Raw genomic sequence first — 21,724 nt, 5'->3', positions numbered from 1 at the left:
AGCAGGAGGGCTGCTGAGATCAGGACAAAGCTGTGCTGTATTCCAACGGATAAACACAGCACACCCAGAGATAAGAAGTGACTATGCCTTTTGAGACTCAGTCTCCTCTAGAATATTTTAAAACTAGTACATCACAGATTTCTGCCTAATTTCTTTCAAATTAGTCCTTTCATTCCCATAACGTAATTGTTGGTGGGAGGAAATAAAGGAAAGCAAAGTCCATGAACATACCATAGATTGAATATCCTGCTGTGGAATTTGTGGCATCTAGATGTTTTCCTTGAAGCTCCACATGATCTAGTTCTAAACACTCTTGTTCAGGATCTAGTTCTGCTCCAATGACCAAAATATCACAGAAATCCAAGGTGTGGAGCGTTTCCTCTAATACCACTGGCTTATTGGCTGTGAACACATGGCATACACCATGAAAAAAAGAAGAAAGGAACTAAGATAAATGACTGTAGAACAGCTCAGTGATTTTATGTGCTTTGCATCAGGGCTTTCAATTTTTGCAAAGATGGCTGAGTTGTTTTTTGCTGATATTAAATACAGCATACTTCAAGCAAATCAAAAGAGAAGAATCTTGCCTGTTCAGTTGTTATGATGATGAAGACCTACAAATACCTAGTGAGATAGATAGAAAATATATTGCTTTGTAATAAAAAGCATTCAAGAACAGTACTGGAAGTCGAGAATTTAAATTTTATCCTGGAAATAAATTCATATAAAAAAATCTGGTTTTCAATGCTGTATTGATACCAGGTTGGTATCACACGTTCTTTCTTTTCTCAAGAAAAAACAGACTGGAAAAATACATGTCAAACATACCTATGCTTGGACGATTGTCTCAGTTACTCTATGGCCCATAAAGGATTTGCATTACCAAGATCATGGCCATCTACTGAAGAACCTGGTATTACATAAATGGCAAGATCCTGTGTTGTGTGACTGGGAGAAACTGAGTTGTTAACTGACTACCCTTCAATATGTACATTTAAAAACCCAATAATTCTGTCACTGGGAAAAGAGAGCACGTTAATTTAATGTTTTAATTCTCTGGTCAACTTAGCATAGAGTGTCTGGCAAGACTGCTTAACCAGCTCCCTGAGAGTACCATAGACACAGAGACTCCGATCCTGCAACTTAGTGCTCACTCTTTGAATTTCATTTTAGAGGGCGTATGGGGAAGGCAGGCACAAAGAGAAAAGTCTCATGACCTAGATTCCCAACTCCTGGTCCAGTGAATTTGGGTATCTAAACTCTAGGTATAGCTCTGATTTACCAAAACATGCAGACCCAACTCAGATTTGCAGGATAGGCAAATCTGAACACTTCGCTCACCAGCTAAGACCGATGAGTTGGACTCTTTCATGGGAAGCCACGAGAGACCAGCGAGAGCTCGCCTGCAGAGCCTGGAAAAGCCTGACCTGGTCAGCTTTGCTGCTCTGTCTCTCAGTGTTGGGCAAACAGGGGAGGCAGCAGCAGCAATTTTAGCTGTTGGCAGGATCCCACTGATTTCTCTGCTGAGGCAGGGCCGGCAGCGACATGTCGGCATTCCAGGTGCCCTCTGCATGGTAAATAAGGCCTCAGAGCCGTAGTCATGCTGGTAGCAACTGCCTGATCTGCTTTTGATGAGAGACAGACCTAACCCGTCCTGTGACTGGACAACACACAGTGACTAAACCAGCCCTCAGCCTTGCCACGTGCATCTCTGCTACAGACATGATGGTAAATTCCAAGTAAGTGGAAAAATGGCTATTGGTAGATATAGGTCAAGATTTAAGCTGTCTTTGCTTAGATATTATCTGGGCTGACAGAAATGATGATTCAAGCTTGTAATGAAGGAATTGAGACTTAGAATTCAATGACTTTGTGCAAAACACAATTATTCCCAAAGCCAATTACTATCTATCCATTTAACCACTCCTAGTGGAAATAAATAAGAGATGGCACATTAGGAGATGCCTGACTTTCAAGGAATTAAACAGTAGTGTAAGGATTGCTGCTGTTTTCAAGGAGAGACTCTGGCTCTTTAGGCTATAAGATGTTACAACAGTAATTATGTCAATAATTGTATTGGGAAAAAATGGGATAGTTTAAATTTATGAACTAAACTGTATGGCAGTAGTTCCTAATTCACTGTGTGGTTTTGAAGATGTCATAACATCTAGGGACATGGAGTATCACACATGCATCGTGTCATGGATAATGATCACTCTTTTCTATGCAAGATTTTTTTTTTTTCATACTGCAATTGTATGCAGCTGATATTATGATATAATACACCTTCCAGCCTTCAGAGGACAGATGCCGTTTCAGGCAAGTGATGACCAGGATTATTACAGAGTGTGGCTTCAGGGAGTCCATGCCCCTACACATGCACATCATTAGTGATTTTATCTTTCCAAGAGATGTGCATCTAGTTGCTGCTTATTCTAGCCCAACAAATATTGTTTAGAATGATTCCCCAGGTTACTAGGCTTTTTATTTAACTTGCACGCAAACATCCAAAAAGAAAGATTCCTTTATAGCAAATTCTTTTAAACTGTATTTATGTTTCTGAACATTCATCTAGTGTCAAATACTGATACAGACACTGTTCAGCATTAAACTGTCACCATAATTGAAAAGAATCTTTGCAAATTATTACATTTACATTATATATATGGGAAACCGAGGCACAAGATTACTTTCTAAAGTATCACCCACAAATCAGTAGCAGAGCTGGAAACATAAGAACAGCCTAAACCTCCAACCATTAGTCAATTGCTACTTTCCACAGTATTAGTACAATTAACAAAATACTGTTACAAATAGAGAGATTCTAATGAAAATACGTTATTCAACAGAATATTTAAAGAGTGCAAAGGAATTATTCTGAGGTAGGAAAGACACTAAATGGAAATGGCACTTTTTTGGGAGCACATACTGATCTACCACTATTCAACATGTTTTTTCAATGTGTTTAACTGAATGTCTTCACTACAGTATTACTGCTGTCTGACATTGCCTAAATTAACCTGGGTGAAGCGACTTCTTTGTGTAACTTGTTTGCACTATCCTTCAAAAAAATGTGAAAGGTCATGTTACAGAGTAAGTAATAATATTTAAAAGAAATGCACAAACCTCTGTCATGTTCTTTTAAGTCCACCGGATGCTCCCTTTTAGTGACTGTGCTGACAATCCTGATGTCGGGTAACAAAACAACACCTCTTTCACTTTCAAACTGTGCAGCTGGTCTAGCAAAGTGGTCCATCCCACTTATTGTAATCTTGGGCTCATTGGCCTGAAACACCATTACATACGCATCTATATCTGGGATACTAATGCAGACATCTTCACCAAAACATCTGAAAAATATATTATTCATTAACTGCATGTAACACATTACACATCAGAGGTGCATGACACTTGCACTGCCCAAAGCCCACCTGATGGGTCTCGTCTTTTGTATTGTCTATTCCATACTGTGACACTGCCACACGTAAGGACATGCATCTGCAGCACTATGTACGTAGGCCAGCAGTGACAGTATTAGCTGTGTTCCTGCCACCCCCTCCCACATTCACAACTACTGAAATTATGTAGGGACGGCTTAGCAAACAGATTTGTGACAAGCTCAGTCTTTAGGAAGGTCACTATGAGATTAATATTTGGATGTTTAATTGACATTTAACAAAGTGGTGAATGGTTAAAAAACCTAAAATTAATTAAATGGTAACAACTGGCTTTTGTAAACCTGACATTAAATTCTCAAAATGGTACTTAACAAATATAATATGTTATGTGGGAACAACAGGGTTTAAATACCCATTTCAATTGGAGCCATCACAAAGTCATTCTGGCACCCCTCCCAGTATTTACTGGGGACAAAAGGGGCCTATATTAGCATTTTCATCTGAATCATCACTGTGCTTTGGAAATTAATTTCCTGACAAACTCTACCTTACCTCAACTTGGCACAAGGCTTGGGTCAGCCCGGGAGTGTGCAGACTGGACTGCTTCCAGTGAAACTACATCGGAAGCTGCTCTCCCGACACAGCGTGTGAGCCCACAGCACTAGCCTAAGCCTAGTACTGAGTAAGAACGGTAGGTGCAGTAGACGAATGTTTGTAGAACTGATGCTATTTTCACCCTAAAGATCTGCTTTCGCTGCACTGTGTAACATACCCTAGGGGAGCTCAGGAGTGGCAGACGGCTCTTTGACTATGCAGAACTGTAAACATTATTCTGCAGGTTCTCTATCGTTGCATGAAAATGGAAGGACCCGGATTTCTGTTTAACACCCAACACCAGTACTGCAGTGGTGGCAGCCATATAAGGATACAGTCAAAGACTATTTCAAGCATAGCTACAAATACTGTTCTTGCAGATATGGCATCTGTTAGATGTAACAGGCCTACTATAAAAAGTCATGGCTTTAGCTATCCCAGAAGAAACTAAAACTTTTTAAAATTAACAGTAAAATAAGAATGCAATAAATCCAAGTGCTGTTCAGTCCAGACTGTATACTTCAAACTAGAAACAGAAAGCAAGTAAATTACATTAGCAAGAAAAGTTTCTTAAAAGGACAACATCAAAAGAAAACCACAATGTAAATCAGCATAAAAGTAAATTAAATTCATCCTTTATGCTCAATTATATAACAGTATGATTTAGTGGTATAATTTAGCCAAAATTCTTCTTTTTACACGCCCAAAGAAAAAAATATTCATTAAAGATATTCCTAATCTAATCAGTTCAGCTGAAGTATAACTTACTGGACTTTAGATGAGACTGTGAGACGTCGTACACCTGCAGTAGGAAACTGTCTAGAGTTGATGTATGAGACCTTTCGGAGAGCTTGATTTATATTCTCAATGTCATCTCCTTCCATGACAAGGACTGACTGGGAAGGGTTGAAGTGATACTAGAGGAAATGCATATAGTTAGTATTTCAGGTAGCAGGTACGGAGTAAAAAATAAGATATTTTTAAGGAATGTTGCACAGACCTAAATTTAAATTCTAATCATTTAAGAAAAAAAAAAAATTCTTAGCAGTTTCTTTTTGCTAAACCCACATGATGTTTTCTAAAACATATACTTGTATCAGTCACCTATTTCATATTCTGAATAACTACTGTTATAATTAATTTTATAGTAAACTAATTCCGATTTGCCTAGCCTTACCAACTTTGCTGATACTATTTCTGCAGCTGTGGACTTAACAAACCTTAACTTAGTCATCATTACTGTTACTATGTAATTTTTTTAGGTTAAACACATCCTCCATATAAAAATACTGGCTTAAACCAGACTTTCTGGTTGTTTTTTACCCTGGGCTGTCTTTCTGAGATATATTTCAACATGAATGAACAAAACAATTACAACATTTGCCTCCTATGTCTTCATTAACATCAGACACAATAAAGGGGATTCGCCTTGCTCTGCCTCATGATCAATAAGGGTGTCATGATTTAAGATGGAGCTGCTACTTGTACAAAGCCAGCTGCCCATTTGAGCCAACAAACCTTTCAAAGTCAATGGCTATTCTTGTAGCCCTGATCCTTCTCTAGTCCATTGCATTGAACACGTAAGTCTTGCTGACCATGGAACTTTGCTACTATATTCACATAACAAATGATTGATTTTATCTTCATCATAATTCATCCTGTTTCCATTTTTTTGTCAGTTATTTTGTTCAGCAAACCATCTGCATTGCAGAGAAAACCAGATTAACCCCCTTGATTTTGTACTTACTGTTGTCAGCACAAACCACAAAGAAACGCACCCTTCTCTCACATGCAATCCCTTCCCAAAGTTGGACACTGATTATACAAACGTGTTCTATTATATACAGACAATGGTTGTCTATACTTTTTTTATAAAGAGAAGGGTTAAAAAGCAAAAGAGCAAACAGGCTGTGAAGAACAAAATGAAGCACAGGGTCCTCTGTTGAACAGAACACGGAGGACTGGGTTTGAAGCTTGTGCAGGAAGGTCATAACACACCAAAAGGTATTTTTTAACAGAGAAAGAGGAGGACTAACGTGAGTCATAGCCTGCATACACTTCTTTTTCCTTTCTGTAAGCTAGCAGTAGTAGAGGATAAAATTAGCAAACAGAGACTCTAGTTGGCCAGTTAATAGCTCAGCTGCCAGAACAGCTGGAATGCTGCCAAAGGGACTGGAGAAAGCCTTAGTCTGAGCCATTTTTGTCTTTCTCATTAAAAAAAGAGCTAAAAATAGTGACGATTTAGACAGTGTTTCTGAGAGCTGTTACAGATATCTGAAAATTAGGCTGAAGACAAAAAAAAGTCCAACACTACTGTGACAGACGCTATTACAGCTGCATTGCTCTTTTAGGTGACTAAAGGATGAAGCTTCATGAGTCCAAAGCACCCAGCAGAAACACCTTCCAACATCAGTTTGCCAACACTGAATCTGTGAAGTGCCGTGTAAATAGCCACACAGAACCTATTCATCTGTGCAGCTGTCACGCATGCTTGTCTGAGATCAGGTATGTTTATTTTTGACACCTGAAACCTTTTCTCCTTGTTAATCTCCTGTTCAAAGTCAGGTGCCAACTGTTCCGCTTTCACCTGAGCTTCTTTCTGTCAGCCCCAGTAGGGAACTCTACCACAACCTCTCTCCTACTGCTCCTTTCATTTTTGCCTCCTGCTGTTGCACTGACTGTTGAGCTTGCTGAGGAAGTAAAAATGAAAACAGCAACTTTAAAAAAACTTTACGCCTCATCTGTATTTCGGAAAACGAAAATGTTCTGAAGTTTGGTGAAAGAAAGAAAAGGCAGAAAACATTCCCTCATCTTAATTTTCCCCACTGAATTGCCAGTACAGTAAGGAAGACAATCACCCACACTGGAGCAGCAGCGGGTGGTATAATGGATTTTTCCAAGGCTGTGAAACAAGACTTCTTCAATATTGTCAAGTTTCAGAGTGTGACAATAGGGGTGGAATTACTGTGCTTTTAAGTACCATGGACCAAGTGTACACTGCTCTAATTCATGTAAAATCCCAGCAAAGAACTTACTGGTAGACATACACTTGCGTTCCAGAAAACCCTGCCTGCTCTTTGTATGCATAGTATTTTAAAAATAGCTTTTACTCTTGTGTGTGTCATTTTGCTGGGAGAAGCAACAATGTGAAATTCTTAACGATATCCTTGGCAGAATGAAGAAAAAACATTTCTTTGGGGTGTTTTGCTCATAGGTAAAAGCTAGAGCTAGCAAAATTCCTCCTTACCTTTGCACTTCTAATTTTCATTTTTACCCTTGTTTCCAGAAAACATATTGGTTATACTACACCACTGCAACTTATCACCTAGCCAGACATTTGAGTGTATTTCAGGTCAGTTTTCTATCTTTACAATGAGAAGATTTAGCTAATAAAATGTAGTACATGGCATTTCCACTGCATACTCCAGGTAAGTGTTGCAGCACCATCCTCCACCACGCTGAAAACCTACACGCTAAAGAAGCACCTGTGCAGTTTCACAGGGTGCATAGTCTGCAGCCAAAGTATCTCCCAGCCTGAATTTGAAGCTCAGCTCCTCTGGAAGATGGTATTGCAATTTCTGTGCTGGGAAACAGCTTAACAGTTGTGCTTACGCATTAGGCAGACAAACACCAGTTATCTAGTAACAGTATCAGTAAAGGGAAACTGACAACAGATCTCATGTAAGCATCATAGAATTTATAGTCATGATCCTACACATGTATCCAAAAGAACAGAATTTGTCTTAATGAATGCAAAGCAGTCTGGTCACTATGCCAATTGAAACTGGATTTCCCTCTGTCTGCTGTTCTTCAGTCTTAGAAAAAGTGTTACAATATCAGTAAAGATAGTCATATGCATAAAGAAGATGGATAATGATTTATATGCAAATGTAAAATTTAATTTCTTTAATTTAGTGGGGTTTCTTATTGTCCAATTTTCACATCCCATAATGTTTTCCTCTTGGAATAAACTTTGAATTTTTCAATAGTATTGCACTGGAACTTTTGGCATTACCTCTAGATGAAAGATACTGCACTTATGCTTTCCATTGCTTTAAAGCTACTTGAGATCAAAATTCAGTAATTCTTTGGAATCATCTCTATTTCTGTAAAACTGCCAAAATAAGCATGAGAACACAACCTGGCAATTCTTAAGGATTCTGAAATACCAGCAGTGCTTTACTTTCTGAGCATCTAGTTTTGCAATAATGGAAACATTTTTCTTTGCAGTGTCACAGCCTTTCTACTGTTCTGCTTTTCCTTTGCATGACTTTATGGGAAATTACATTGCTTCTGGGAGTACATTTGTACTGTGTGTACTCTACCTTGGGCTCTCCACTTCATAAATCAGCTCTAAATTTTTATCAAAGATGATGTCAGTTCATCGCTCACCTTTATTCCTTGGCCAAGACTCTCGAGAGAATTAATATCCAGACCTTCCTTGCAGGCCTGCAAACAGGAAATCACTTTCTGACTCTCAATTTTGCCTGGCCGGATAGTAAGACTGGCCAGGCTGCCATGGAAATACTGTGCAAATCTGGGCTTGGTGACTTCACCTCCTGCAGGAAAGAGAATAGAAAATGATTATTGATACCAATACAAAACCCACACATCTAATAACTCACTTGATGTTTTAACACATTTAAAAGTATTTATATCCATTTTAGCCAAGTCTAGTTGAGATACCATTTATTGTGATAAATAGAATCGCTTTGTGGGTTGCTGGGTGGCACCAGTAGCAGCCTGTCTTTAAGATTCTTGTCAGTGTTTTACCAGCATTGTATTCAGGTGTTTATAAAGCTGTGATAACATACTGTGAATGAAACATTGGTTCCGAAACCTTTGCCCAAGGAAACACAGCATTTTTAAAAATGAGTTGATGAGATTATTGAAGTGCTCAAACACAAATTTAAAAAAAAAGTTTAAAGTCCAATGTCTATTTATACAGAAATGATTTGCAAGCTTTACCATTACAAGATTGCTTACACAGCTTTTGTCTTTCTCCTCCAAAAAACCTCATACCACATGAAGCTCTTAGATGTGCTAAGAAACATGGCTCTGCGTAAGCGAAGTGCCACGCTCCCTACAAAGGGCTGGCTCTAAGGATATGGTGTAAATTCACAGCAGTGAATGCAGACCCAGGCACAGCACTATGCTAAAGGGCTTTTAGCACTTCCCTTTTAGCCCAAAGCAGCTCATTTGGTGTGACATCAGGTCATTAGGCCCTCTAGCTACGCTCTATTCAGTTTCACTCCAGGCAGCTTCAAAGGAAGACTGATCTTTAGGAGCTGTCAATAAAATGTGATTACATACTGCTTGCACCAGTGATCATAGCATCTAAATTACTCCTGAGATATTTAGTGATTTACTCATCCTCCTCTAGGAGGATTTTTAGAGCTTGTCTTTCCTGCAAGTGTTAGCTATATCAGTGCATGTGAATTACTGCCTACCTTGAGCCTGAGAGAATTTAGGAGAGCCAGGCAACAGTGAGGCCAAGCAGACTAATTGGATTAGCAGTTGATAAGCTGTTGTAATTGGTAGATGACTCATCTCTACTGTGTTTGCAGCCTTAGTGTCAAAGAACCTATTTCTGCCAGACAGGCTAGCTCAAGCTTGAACTTTAACTTGAAGATGTGTGTGAGAACTGGGGTTAGGATAGGGATGAAGTGGTAAATTTTCTTTAGGCTGCTGTTGCTACCTAAAAGCCTGAAAAACATCACTTCTAGTCTGTGCAGTATGAGCACTATGAAGAAGACTCAAGTTATTTTTTATAGTGAAGAAAATAACACTGGTGTACTGAGAGAAAAGCCTGTCTAAGCAGGCTGTTTCTTCATAGTAGACAGGTTTTGTTCTTTTTTGTTAAGATGGCAGCACAAACTGCCTCTCTTTTCACCCCAAAGAGAGATTATTCTTTTCCACTCTTTCATTCTTTTGTCCATTCTACAGTAAATTTCCTCTGGGTAGAATTATTGTGAGGCTTCATAGAGAATTTCACATATGCAACTGCTAAGGTGCAGGATTAGTTTATGTTGTAATTTTGGCCTTTCTGATACTTACCAAGACAATTAATTGGTAAATAAATAGTGCATTACGGAGAGATTGACTTTTCAGAAAAAAAATGATGTTATATTTATCTGTTTACATTGTCTTTGAAAGTGCTTGTTGCTACTAATACAGCAGCAATATATCTGGACAGAAAAAGGTAAGCCAAATTAATAAAATGTAAACCATACCTGTCCCAAAATAAAGGAGACAAAGAGAGAAAACCAGATAAGAACTTACAGAAGAATAATAGAAATAAATTGTGCTGTGATGCTTCAAATTCTTATAGCCCTAACAGAATTCTGAAGACACCAAGTTCCAAGGCTCAAACACCAACACGAATCCTGGAGCTTTGAAACTTAGAAACCTACAGTAAATCTGCCAGTAGATCTTGAGCTCTAAGGAGATGCAAAATAAGCAGCAGCCTCCGATAAGCTAATGTATTTAAATGGGAAACTAGGTCATTAAAATGTATAAAGGACTAGACAAGAAGCTAGAATAAACCGAGCACTGTGGCTATGCCTGACAAACAAGCATGGTAAACTCACTGAAGCAAGCTACAAAGCAACATGACTAGTGCTTATATCTATGAACAGGAATTTCAGGTTTGGATTTTTTTGTTGTTGGTGTTGGTTGTTCTTTCACTTTGGACTAGTTCTTCTCTGGTGTCATTGACAAAGCACTCACAGTTACTTTGCTAGGTCATTTACAATGACACAGTAATTGCGCGTAAACCGTACTGAATATACAGACTATTCACTGTACCCAAGCCCCACTTCAAAAAAATGCTGGTGTACAAGAAGTTGCCACCACCGTAGAGATGGATGATTCTTGTTTAAAGTCATCTGTCTCGTAAGTCATCTACCCAACTACTAACAAAAGCACGGAAGAGAATATGACTGTTTCCAGGAATAAGCTTTTACAACTGCAAATACAGGCACTATAAAAGCAGTAATGAAGAACAGGCTTATCTACTTGTTCACAGGACTAAGGTTGGGTTTTCTGCAGATGTATAGATCAATTCGGACTGTAAATGAGGTGATGTAATCTTTGTTCTGGAGAAGCTATCAACTGCTATGTAAAAAAAGCAAGTATTTCTACAAAACGTGAGTGAAAAATAGCTGGGGCTAGCTAGTCTCGTATTATGTCAGTAGAGAGAATCTGCAAAGCTATGCCCATGGTTACGGCAGGGTGATCCGGGTTTGGGCCAACTGCACTAGAACAACTGATAGCAGAGTCTGAAGGGGCATTGAGGGATGATACAGTCTGTCCCCTACCCCCAAGGCAAGAACCGCCGTACTTCATCCATTCTTGAGAACTGCCTGAGCTGTCCTAAACTCTTCTGAAGACAGAAGCTCCCCAAGGAATACACTCTAATGACCGCTGATCCTCAGAGTTGGAAGTTTATTTCTAACGGTGAATATGAGCTGTCAAAATATGGCTATGTCTTCCCTTTTCCTTCGCCAGGCTGAACAAGGCCTTTTCTTTACATCTTTTAACTAACACTGCAGACTATAATAATTCCTGTTGCTTTTCCTGGAACTCCTGCTATTATCTGAAGCACTCACCATAACCTAGAGTTACTCTCAATATTATAAGTGTTTTACATAGGACATGCTTGGTAATCCAGGGCAGTGAGAATACTAGCTTTTTCCACGTGGAAAAACATGAGAACTTAAAGAGAGAATACTAGCTCGCCCTTCATTAGAAAAAGGACTGCTAAATAAGCCTTCCATAAGCACCTTTTACCAGAGTTAAAGACAAAATTATATACCTGCCAATTTTATCCTCAAAGGTGAGCAGAAGTCATTATATCTGACTCTTATCACAGCTTGCGTTTGCAGCATGTTGACATTTTGATATTCTTATACCTCAGCATTTCGGAATCTTCTCAGCTCAGTGGGGTATGTTAGCTTGCTGGTGTGTTTCAATTGCCAGTAATTATTAGATTGCAAATGGAAAAAATCCAATGCAATAAAATTGGGAAGCGAAAACCAAAACTTTCACTAAAATGGAAGGAATCGCCTAAAGCCAATCTGCTACAATCCTGTATTCTAACTTTCGATAAAAAGGATTACTGGGAATAAATCCTCAAAAATGTAAGAAGAAAATATTGTCAGAATAAATTGAGAATCCTCAGCAATTGGCTGTTTTACTCCTGCCTGCATCAATATTTTGTTCATGCTTCGTTCTACTATATTAGTATGTTTGAATGCTGTCTCTCCTTTTGCTTCTGCAATCTAATATTCTTAAAGTATTTGACCTCAGCTTCTCAGTGGGTGCAAATATAGCCAAGGATGGCTAATCTCCAAGTCCTCGTCACTCTAAAATTCTTAGCTCCCAAAATGAGATGAGTATAAATATATGTAATCCAGAAATGGTATTTCTGGATCATGTTAAGGCACAGTGTGCAATTACAACTAATGCTGATAGTAACTTTTTTTTACAGAATATTATCCAAATTCTTCTAAATACAGATCTTTTCAAATAGAGATCCTTTGACCCCGAGCATGATACATACCATGCCTGTGAGCGCCACACGCAGCTATAGGCAGCTCAGAGCCACTGGCTTCACTGGGCAGGAGGAATGCTTAGCTCCACTGTCTGAATGTGACTCACCACCGAAATTACCACAGGCTAGGAAACAACTGAGGAAAATGCGTAAGTACTCCCAACAGCTCTTTCTCCTTTAAAACAATTTGAACTTAACTTTTGGTTCTGCCAAACCGAGCCTAAGCAACAATATTGTTAAGATAAAGAAGAAGACCTAAATCAATTACATAAGCCTCTGGATCAACAATTCAGAGAACAAAGTGGAGCTTCACCGGTGATGATCTTGAGGTAATCCAAGTGTCATAAAATTTCTTCTACTTTCCAATGTCATGGTGCAGGGAGAAAGTGTTCTGTAACACAGCATCGGCCAGTTTCTATCCAGAGGTCAGGCCACCCAGCTAACCTAGATTGCTTCCGCAAGTTTCATGAGATTTTTTGCTGTCAGGGTCTTTTTGCCCTTTCTTACAAGTGCGATACAGCTCAACTCCACAATGTTGTAGCATCAAGACCAAAGAGAACATGAAAACTTACTTCTCAGCTGTGTTACGTGTTGTGTAACTCAGCTCTACCTTTACTGATTACTGTGGATTAATACACTGTGAGTGCCAACTCTTGGGAGATAGTCAGTTAGTTAAGACTTCGCTGAATGATGTGACCATCAAAAGAAAACAGAACCTTCCCTACTGTCAGGGAATTAGGTTGAGTCTGTAACACAAAAAAGATGGAAACAACACTAGAGAACAACGTTACTTACTTTCATTACAGACCCTTGCATGGCAAATTTTTGAAGTTACTGTTTTCTTTCCCTTCCTTAAATGTAAATGTTGTGGTCACCATCACAGTTGTGAGGCAACACAGGCCACAATGTTATTCACACCTTGATGATAAAATTGTGTGTTGCCTTTTCCGCTCAACCCAGCATGCGCATCCACACTCAAAGTCTGGCAGATACAGGAGGATGGATGTTGCTTTTTTGGCGTTAATCCTATCCTCATAACGGGAAGATGGTGTCAACAGACTGCGGGAGGCATCCAGAGGAACTGTTGGTATACATAATTATTCACTATAATGCTGTTCACTTCTTAGTCATTTTCAAAGTACTATGCACCACAGTTTTCACCTGCTAAAATAATAACGATTTTCTAGACTGGGATTCTTCTATGCCAGTTCTGACTTCTTCTGCCTGGAACTCTATCAATGCAGAGCAAGTGGGGCAGCCTGGGCACTAGGGGAGGTGGGGTCCCTCCCACCAGAACTTTACCCACGGTCACCTTGATAAAGTCTGAGTTACTTTCTTTTTTCTGCTAAGCACAAATGCTAGCGCAGATGAACAAGTGCAGCGCACGCACTGACACCGAAACGTACAGAGGAAGGGTCTGGGTCTGGCCTGCTGGGCTTCCCACCAGGTAAAACTATTTTAGCAGATACTTGGGTTCTGAGATAGGGGATCTGAGATTTAGCAGACACAGTTCTGAGAAAGAGGCAGCTGAGATATAAAATAGGCACAGGGCTTTGAACAGGCTGCAAAAATAAAGCGCATGCTGCTAGTGGAATAATCTAGATAACTAGAATTATCAGGGTCTCCTAATGTCCAATGATCTGAGTTGCAGCTGAGGGGTAGGGCTAGGCAGGGGCACCTCCTAGCCAGGGTCAGGGTGTTCCCTCGCCTAAGCAGGAAGCCTCTGACTGCTGAGAGTCACCTTCCTCCTGCGCTCTTCGCAGCTGGTGACCACACCAAGCCCAGCACCACAGCACCCTGGAGCAGGGAGCACAAGTCAGTGGAGGGCCCACACACGAGGAGACAGTACGCTGCACCCCACAGCAGCCCTCGCCTTGGAGGGAGCGATCAAGCTGCCAAAGAAAGCAAGACCTTACTATACCAGTGTTTGGCATATTCCTAAATAGTCACACGCACAGTTACCGCTGGTGCCTGAAATCTCAAACACAACAGGTCAAATGTAGAATTAACCTACTGAATTTTAGATGAGCATGTGGCAGATGCCTGTCCTATTTGTGGGCAGATCAGTCAGGGTGACTCCCCTGTACACATGGACAACAAATGCTTCTAGTACACACATCACCTCCTGTAAACAGCTAGAATCTCTCAGATGAATGGTAATTTAGGGGGGTTAAGGACTGTCATCTAGCAAACACCACCTGATCCCAGCCATGAGGAGGTTCTGTTAGATATAGTGTTGTAGGGTCCAGAGGAAACTGAAGATTCTCAGGCTTCAGAATTCATAGGGTTAAGGCGTATCCATTAATGAAGCAGAGCCTATTTCCACGACACCATTTTGAGTTTGGTTTTGGTTCATGGCTTTTTTTTTTTTTTTTTTTTAATTTCATGTTGGGTTGATATAAAATATGGCAGAATTTGATTACCACTGAATTTTACATTTGTATTGTTTTGAATTCAGAGATGTAAAGTGCTGCTTACCAATCTTCAGAGAACAATCATGCCTTTTTGTCAAAACAAGTGACTTTATTGAGTTCACAGATCTTCTTTTAGACCTTTTGCTGTACCCTAATAACGAGCCAGTAATTATCAGGGCAGTCTAAGCAGAACGAGCTTTTCACTGAAAATGATTAATCAAGAGAATTTCCAACTGAGATGTGATTCTTTTGAGACATTATAGACTCTGGTTATACTGAGCCAGATAATTAAGGAGTGATCGATTATTCAGGGTCCCAACATAAAGATTGAAGTGAATCTGGAAGCAGCTGCAAGACATTCCGGCTCTGAAGTCCTCAGGTCCAAGCCCCTAAATTTATCTGATCTTTTTATTATGGCAGTTTAGGGAGCTAAGTTTAATACCCTGACAAGCAGATTGGCTGTTAAACAGCCTAACATACATTTCAGGAGTAGTCCCAATTAGTGGCTCCAGCTTTTATACTCCCAGACCTTCTCAGCACAAAAAAAATGTAGTATTTTTTTTTCAGACAAAAATTACTCAGAAAATCACTCATCAAACATGGCACTATGTAAGTTTGCCCCTGCTCTTGGTCGATACCATAACCTGGTGACCTCAGACAGACAACTTTAGGCTTTAAAGCATTATTTTAAATAAGACAAATACACAGAACAGTAAGGGCTACGTATACTAATCTATCTCTGTGCAATAGATCCATAGATCAAAAGCATGATATAACTTACACTACATAAGATAATTTTTCTCAAAATAAGAAAAACGCTCTATATAATCTCTCACAATTAAACCCATACATTTTTGTTATTACTAGGGGAACTGTGGGAAATTATGACAATCACAGAAAAATGTTACAATCTTCTATATCTTAGAGTAAATTGCAGTCCAAGTGATGTTAATGTTGCCCAAAAAAACTATATTCCTATTCTCCAAATAACATTTGTGCTGGTGCATAGTCCCCAGTGCAGGAATTCAATTAAAGAAGGGACATGTACCTATGCTGAATTAGTGACGGATCTGAATGCAAATGCAGCTCTCCAAGAAAACGCCCTCCCTCCTAAACTAACCTTCCATGAAAATCCCAGGAAAGATCTGTGAAGTGCATTGAAATCTGCTCCATCTTGTTTTTGATAAGAAGGGCAAGAGACAGAGAACACTGCTGCACTAAGAGAAGCATTAGTATAGAGATATTCAGCATCACAACATATTGAAATCTACCCAGGTAGTCTTGCATTTATTTGTTTGGTTCTGTCACTCCACTGAGGCCTCAGGGTGGTGCAAGCTACGTCAGCCACCAAGGCACGATCCACTGATGTTAGAACGTACAGCAGGGGTTAATCTTTAGCTGTTGAATATCTTTATTTCTGGGGGAAGTCCAAGCTTGAGTGATACAGCCTGGCACTACTACCACTGCCCACAGTGTATTTGTCTCTCAGTGATCTGATCCCTCTCCAACTTTTAACTCTTACTGTTCTTCTTGCCTTGACTACTAAGTTGGTTCTCTGACTGTAATTTGTGATTGATATGCCACCAGAGTGCTGACATGTAAGGTCAATAAGGTTATTTCACAGAGGTACTCTACAAAAAAAAATTGGTCTCCAGCCTAGGTTAAGGAAAGAGGAAAATGACAGAATACAAAAGAAAAATAGAAATCAGAAATTCCTTAGAAAACAGGAACTACAATAGCCTTCTGCTATATTCATGACAAAGAAGTTTGCCTCTTGACAGGCTTCTCCTGAAGACCTTCCTCTGTACAATGAGGCCAGCGTAATTACACTGTGAAGCTCCAGCACTCCAGAATGGGTGGCATCATTAGAAATAATGACTTACAGTCATGGTAAGATACAATATAACCTTGTGACAAGTCATTAACTTGTGTCACTACTTTCCTGACAGGATTTTAGGAATGATACATAAAGAAGCCATTTTAGGAGGGAAAGAGTATGAACTAAAGACCTTATCTTTTCAGACAAACTTGGAGGAAATCTGTTTGCAGTCTGTGGTACAAACAATGATTAGGCTACCAAATTTTGTAGCTCCCCTCACCACGGAATATTCAGCAATAAAGGGATGAGAGTGGGAACCTATAAACCTTGGTTTAATGGAAGAGATTTCTCACTCTGTAAAAGGGTCTATTTGCTATGTCCTCGGATAAACTGAATCAAAAATAATGAACTCAGAGGAGTGCTTACGAAGGTAAGCTCCCAGAAAGTGCAGCTCCAGGATAAGGTAACCTTAATTTGTTTGTATTGCTTAGGAGAATGAACAGGACTGCAAAAGCTAAAAGGCAGAATAAGAACAATTTTGTTCTTCATCAGGAAGTTTGATTCTATTCTTGCTGTGATGTATTTTTTTTTAAGTGACCAGAGGAAAAATCACCTACTCTCGATACTGCACTTTACCCTCAGAGAGTAAGGTTAATTCTGCTTCCTTGCTGCGGAACTGTGTTACCTCTTTATTGTCTGGAATGCTCTTGAGAATCTTGAGCGGGAAGGGCAAAGTTAGAGTATTCTTATTGCTAGAGAAGAGATTGAAATGAGAGCCGGAGTTGAGCCTTCAGAAGCTCTCTGCTGTCCCAATGGACCGTGCCTGCTTCTAACACCCATTCAGGGAGGGAGGGGTTAACAGACAGTGCCAGGGTGACACCTCCCACATGTTTTCTTTGGGGTCTCTTTTGTGCTGGGAAGTACACATACAAGCAAGTAATTTGTTTCCTTTAGACACCCTTGAGAAAGAGTAATTTTTTTTGTCAAAACTTCTTTCACCATTAGAGACAGAAGAGCTTTTGACCTAAATAGCCACAACCACATCAAGATCCCACCCTTGACAATCATGTGTGAGACCACTGATGTGAACAAAAAAAAAACCTTTTAAAGAAGATAAAATTAAGTTATATCCTTAACCCCTATGTACCTGCAGAGAAAGCTGTCAAACTTTAACCAGGGTACATAGAGGTCTTATTTCAGGAACAGCTGTACCAGTACCCTGAACTGTTCATTCCCACCCTCAGTTCACTAGGAGTCCAGCTCGCCTAGTTCTGCAGTCGGTATCACCTTTTGGCAGGCCTAGCATCACTGAATCATAGCTAAAAAGTGAGTTAGGCTTTGCCATGCCCTAAGCCTGGCACTTTGCTAGAGATAGGCTGCAACAGATTAGGAAGCTCCCCTCTCCAGCTGTCACTGCTCTGGGGTCACATGTAACTGAGTCAACACAAACAGTTTAATCTAAAGACAATTCTTTATCTTCCACCCTCAAATAAACTACCCCCACCCCTCCAAGTATAGCAGTGTTAAGCATGAACTATACAAATTAAAATACATTTAACTATATGCTAACCATTGTGATAGGACACTAAATCAATGAGCTCCCTGAAGAAACAAGCAAGATTTTTAAATTAAAAAAGGAAGATTATAGGAGAGTAACATGCAGAATACATAATTTTAAGGAGAGAAAATAAATATTGATTATGCCAGAACAAAACATAAAAAGGAGGTTTTTTAATACAACTTTCCTCATGCCCGATGTGTCATTAAAGCTGGAAACTCCCCCAGGCTTGGGTTTAGGTAACGGAGTCACATCCTGGGTTGCAGTAAACTTCACCCAGTGCCTGACAGACCCTAGGAACCTTCGCTCCCACCACCCTTAAAGCCTGGCTCTGTGCTTTCAGCCATCTGCACTCTGCTTGTCTCCAGGCTGCCATCTACAAATGGGGACCCTAACTTCTGCCTCCAGCACCTTCTTGCCCCCTAGACAAGACACTGCTCTTAAGGAAAAGGCTATTTTTTCCTCCTTTTAGGGGTCCTAGCACTTCACTCACATTATTTAAAGAAATATTGCATAAAACAAACAAATTAGGCATGCTTTTTACACTGCCAAGGAAAAGGTAAAGATGTAGGAGAGACTTGCCCATCACAACTGGAATGCTGATGTCATTTAAAAAAAAGTAACTGGTTTGATGCAAATGGGACAGCAAGCATATCATAAGCTAAAGTTTAAATTTATTGTGTAAACCTGAGAGATTACACATTTGGTTTGTTTTCATGTTAGATTCAGGAGAACAGCACCAAACTTAAACTGCTTTTATATTTCACTTGAGCAGCTGAAGGTAGAAATAAAAACTAACCTAACTTTTCATAATGGGTGCTATAAAGAAGGCTATAAAAGTCAGGAAAGAGTTACTCTGGAATTGAAATATTAATAACAGAAAATATTAATTTCAAAGAAAAGAATCCTCTTTCTGTGCCCGAGACTCTTTCATGACATACCTCTGAGAAAGACAAGGAGCTGCAAGCATAATATTTGTTACCTAACCTAAGTACCAGTGTAAGTGACGAAAAGACCAGAGCTGCAAGAGTCACTTGTCTCATAACCTGGAGGATTCTCAGATTCCTCGAGAAACAGCAGAACGATTCCCACTTTCCAGATCAGACTGAAAATTGTCATATATGAAAGGGTAAATCCTTTAGAGCAGTAGCAGATTTTCCTATTAAGTGCTAACAGAGTACTTTACAATTATTCTTGTTCTCGATTTTTTGCTTTGCCCTCTAAATACACTCTTCCTGCTCCCCATCAGTTTTTAAGCTGCCCCACAGTCATGATTACTTACTTTCTGCTGAGGAAATCCAAATTGCTGTGGTAAGAAAAAGGAATGTTATTTCTTCTGGTTCATTTAGTTGTCTGAGTTGAGATTGTTTTTCAAATAACTTGACTTTGATAAATGGATACTGTGGACTCAGAACTATAAAATGGTTTAGTAAAGACAGAAAAAAAAGTCTTGTCCTGTCTGAAGGAAGAGGTTAGAATTTGTGTTCCTATTCTGCCAGTGTTTTGATAAAAAGGGGAGGAAATAGTCTAAGCAAACCAGAGCTATAAACTCCTCATGTTCTCTTAACAAGGACTCTCCTGAATGGCTTACGACACCAAAATCACTGCATATTTTTCACAAAATAAATCATTCATGGTTGTAAAGCAGTTTTCTAATGTTTTGAAAATGAAAGGTTTAGACTATTCTTACTGGCCAAAATGTATTACCCTAAGTAGACCCAGTTAGCAGCTTTACTGAAACTATTTATAGTCCAATTGTTTGTTTGATAAGTCCACTTTTTCTTGAAATATAGGAATTTTGAAAATTAACATTTTGAATGGAATAGATTGGGTTTATATGTTTAATAATTACAGTTCAACAGATTGGAGTGCTGAATCTTATTAACAAAGTGACTTTCCATACCATTCATTTAAAATAGTACGACATGATCAAAACAAAGCTATCAAAAGATAAGCTTTGCCAAAAGCAGTATCTTGAAATCTTATTTCATATAAGCATTAGAAGTTCATCTTATTCCTAACAAGTGATAGTTTATCAGACTCTTTAGCACGGCATCTTAGCTAAACCTTGACATTTTCATGAGATGGAAAATTGCTTTCTTTTTTTGATGAGCTCCAATTCTCACACAATTAAAATAGCTAAAACATAATCTTGTGGCAAATACTGACAGCAGCAGTAGGTAAAATTTCAGTAGTTTAAATCAGATGTTTCACCAAAAAAGAAGCTTACCCTGTATGATATTCATTGAGCCATCAAATTATTCAAGGCAAAGCTAAAACTGTCGACAACTGCAACTTTGTATTTGTTTAGCATCCTAAATACTAAATTTAGTCTGTTGTCTAAATTTATTGAAAACTTATATAATTCTTTCTCTTAACAATTTGAGTTAAAGAGACAAAGATGCAAAGGAAACAAGACTATTCTTATTGTATTCAGCTGTCTTGGAGATAGATGAAATGCACAGATGCAGCGCTGTGGCACAACTGGCATAGCTCTTGCTTACAGAGTGCGTGTTCCATAGATAAAGCTACTACTCCACGGTTCTCAAAACTTGGCATCTGCACAATGATTAACATGAGATTCAGGTGAGGGCTGAGGGGAGTGGATTCCCACCAGTACTGAGACTTTTAGGAGCGTGCATACCCCCCCCCCCCCCCAAGGTTGCTATTAGAGAGTGATAAAACACAATGTATGAAAGAAAGAAGGGGCAGAAATAATACAAATAATGCACCAAGATACTTATGTAAACCTACACAGAAGAACCTAAAAATAAACATGAAATAAGGGATTAAAATAAAATTTCTTTAGTATGGCCACTAAGAAATGCTGATTTTTCAGAAGGCAACACTCAAGGATTATTCACAGTCCCTATGGAATTTGCTCATGTCTGGAAAGAACTGATTTTACTCCATTCAAGAACGGCATCTGCATTTGTTAACTCTGGAATTCTGATTTTAAAATATGCACCAAAACTACACAAGAAAAAAAAACCCCAACAGATCAAACAAAGAGAAAATTCATGTAAAGCAAATTGGTATCTGTCAACTGTTCATCCCAGTAAACTACTGGCTAAACCAAAGTTCCAGTTTCTAAAGATTTTGATAGGTATTTTTAGCTAAAAAATGAGTAACATTCCCTTAGAATATTAACACCTTAAAGTTAAATTTGTTCTGCTATATATTTAACAGCAGTGAAAAATTCCAATAGAACTGAAGATCATCCTACAGAGACAGAAGCCTACACATGTAAATTATCAGTTAGAGAATAATAGGTCTATAATTTTACAAAGACATGGGATTAGTGTCATGCTGGTTAGCTGGCTATCATAATGCTTATCTCAGTGATCAATACTCAAAACTTATCAAATCTTGTTTTTAGAATTAGTG

At 39.1% G+C, this 21,724-nt stretch overlaps 1 protein-coding gene across 1 annotated transcript in view; it reads right to left on the bottom strand.

The window, feature by feature from the left end:
* CLSTN2 (calsyntenin 2) overlaps nucleotides 1-21,724 on the bottom strand; it is a 233,504-nt gene that overhangs the window by 14,177 nt on the left and 197,603 nt on the right. The window contains exons 9-12 of the mRNA XM_037407422.1: nucleotides 8,385-8,551; nucleotides 4,761-4,909; nucleotides 3,127-3,350; nucleotides 232-402 (exon numbers count right to left, since the gene is read on the bottom strand). Coding sequence (XP_037263319.1) covers nucleotides 232-402; nucleotides 3,127-3,350; nucleotides 4,761-4,909; nucleotides 8,385-8,551 — 711 coding nt within the window. The remainder of the gene's footprint in view (nucleotides 1-231; nucleotides 403-3,126; nucleotides 3,351-4,760; nucleotides 4,910-8,384; nucleotides 8,552-21,724) is intronic.

Source organism: Falco rusticolus, chromosome 13 (genome assembly GCF_015220075.1).
Source record: "Falco rusticolus isolate bFalRus1 chromosome 13, bFalRus1.pri, whole genome shotgun sequence".
Taxonomy (NCBI): Eukaryota; Metazoa; Chordata; class Aves; order Falconiformes; family Falconidae; genus Falco; species Falco rusticolus.
The sequence above is the reverse complement of the archived record's forward strand: the minus strand, read 5'-3'. Positions and strand labels throughout refer to the sequence as shown.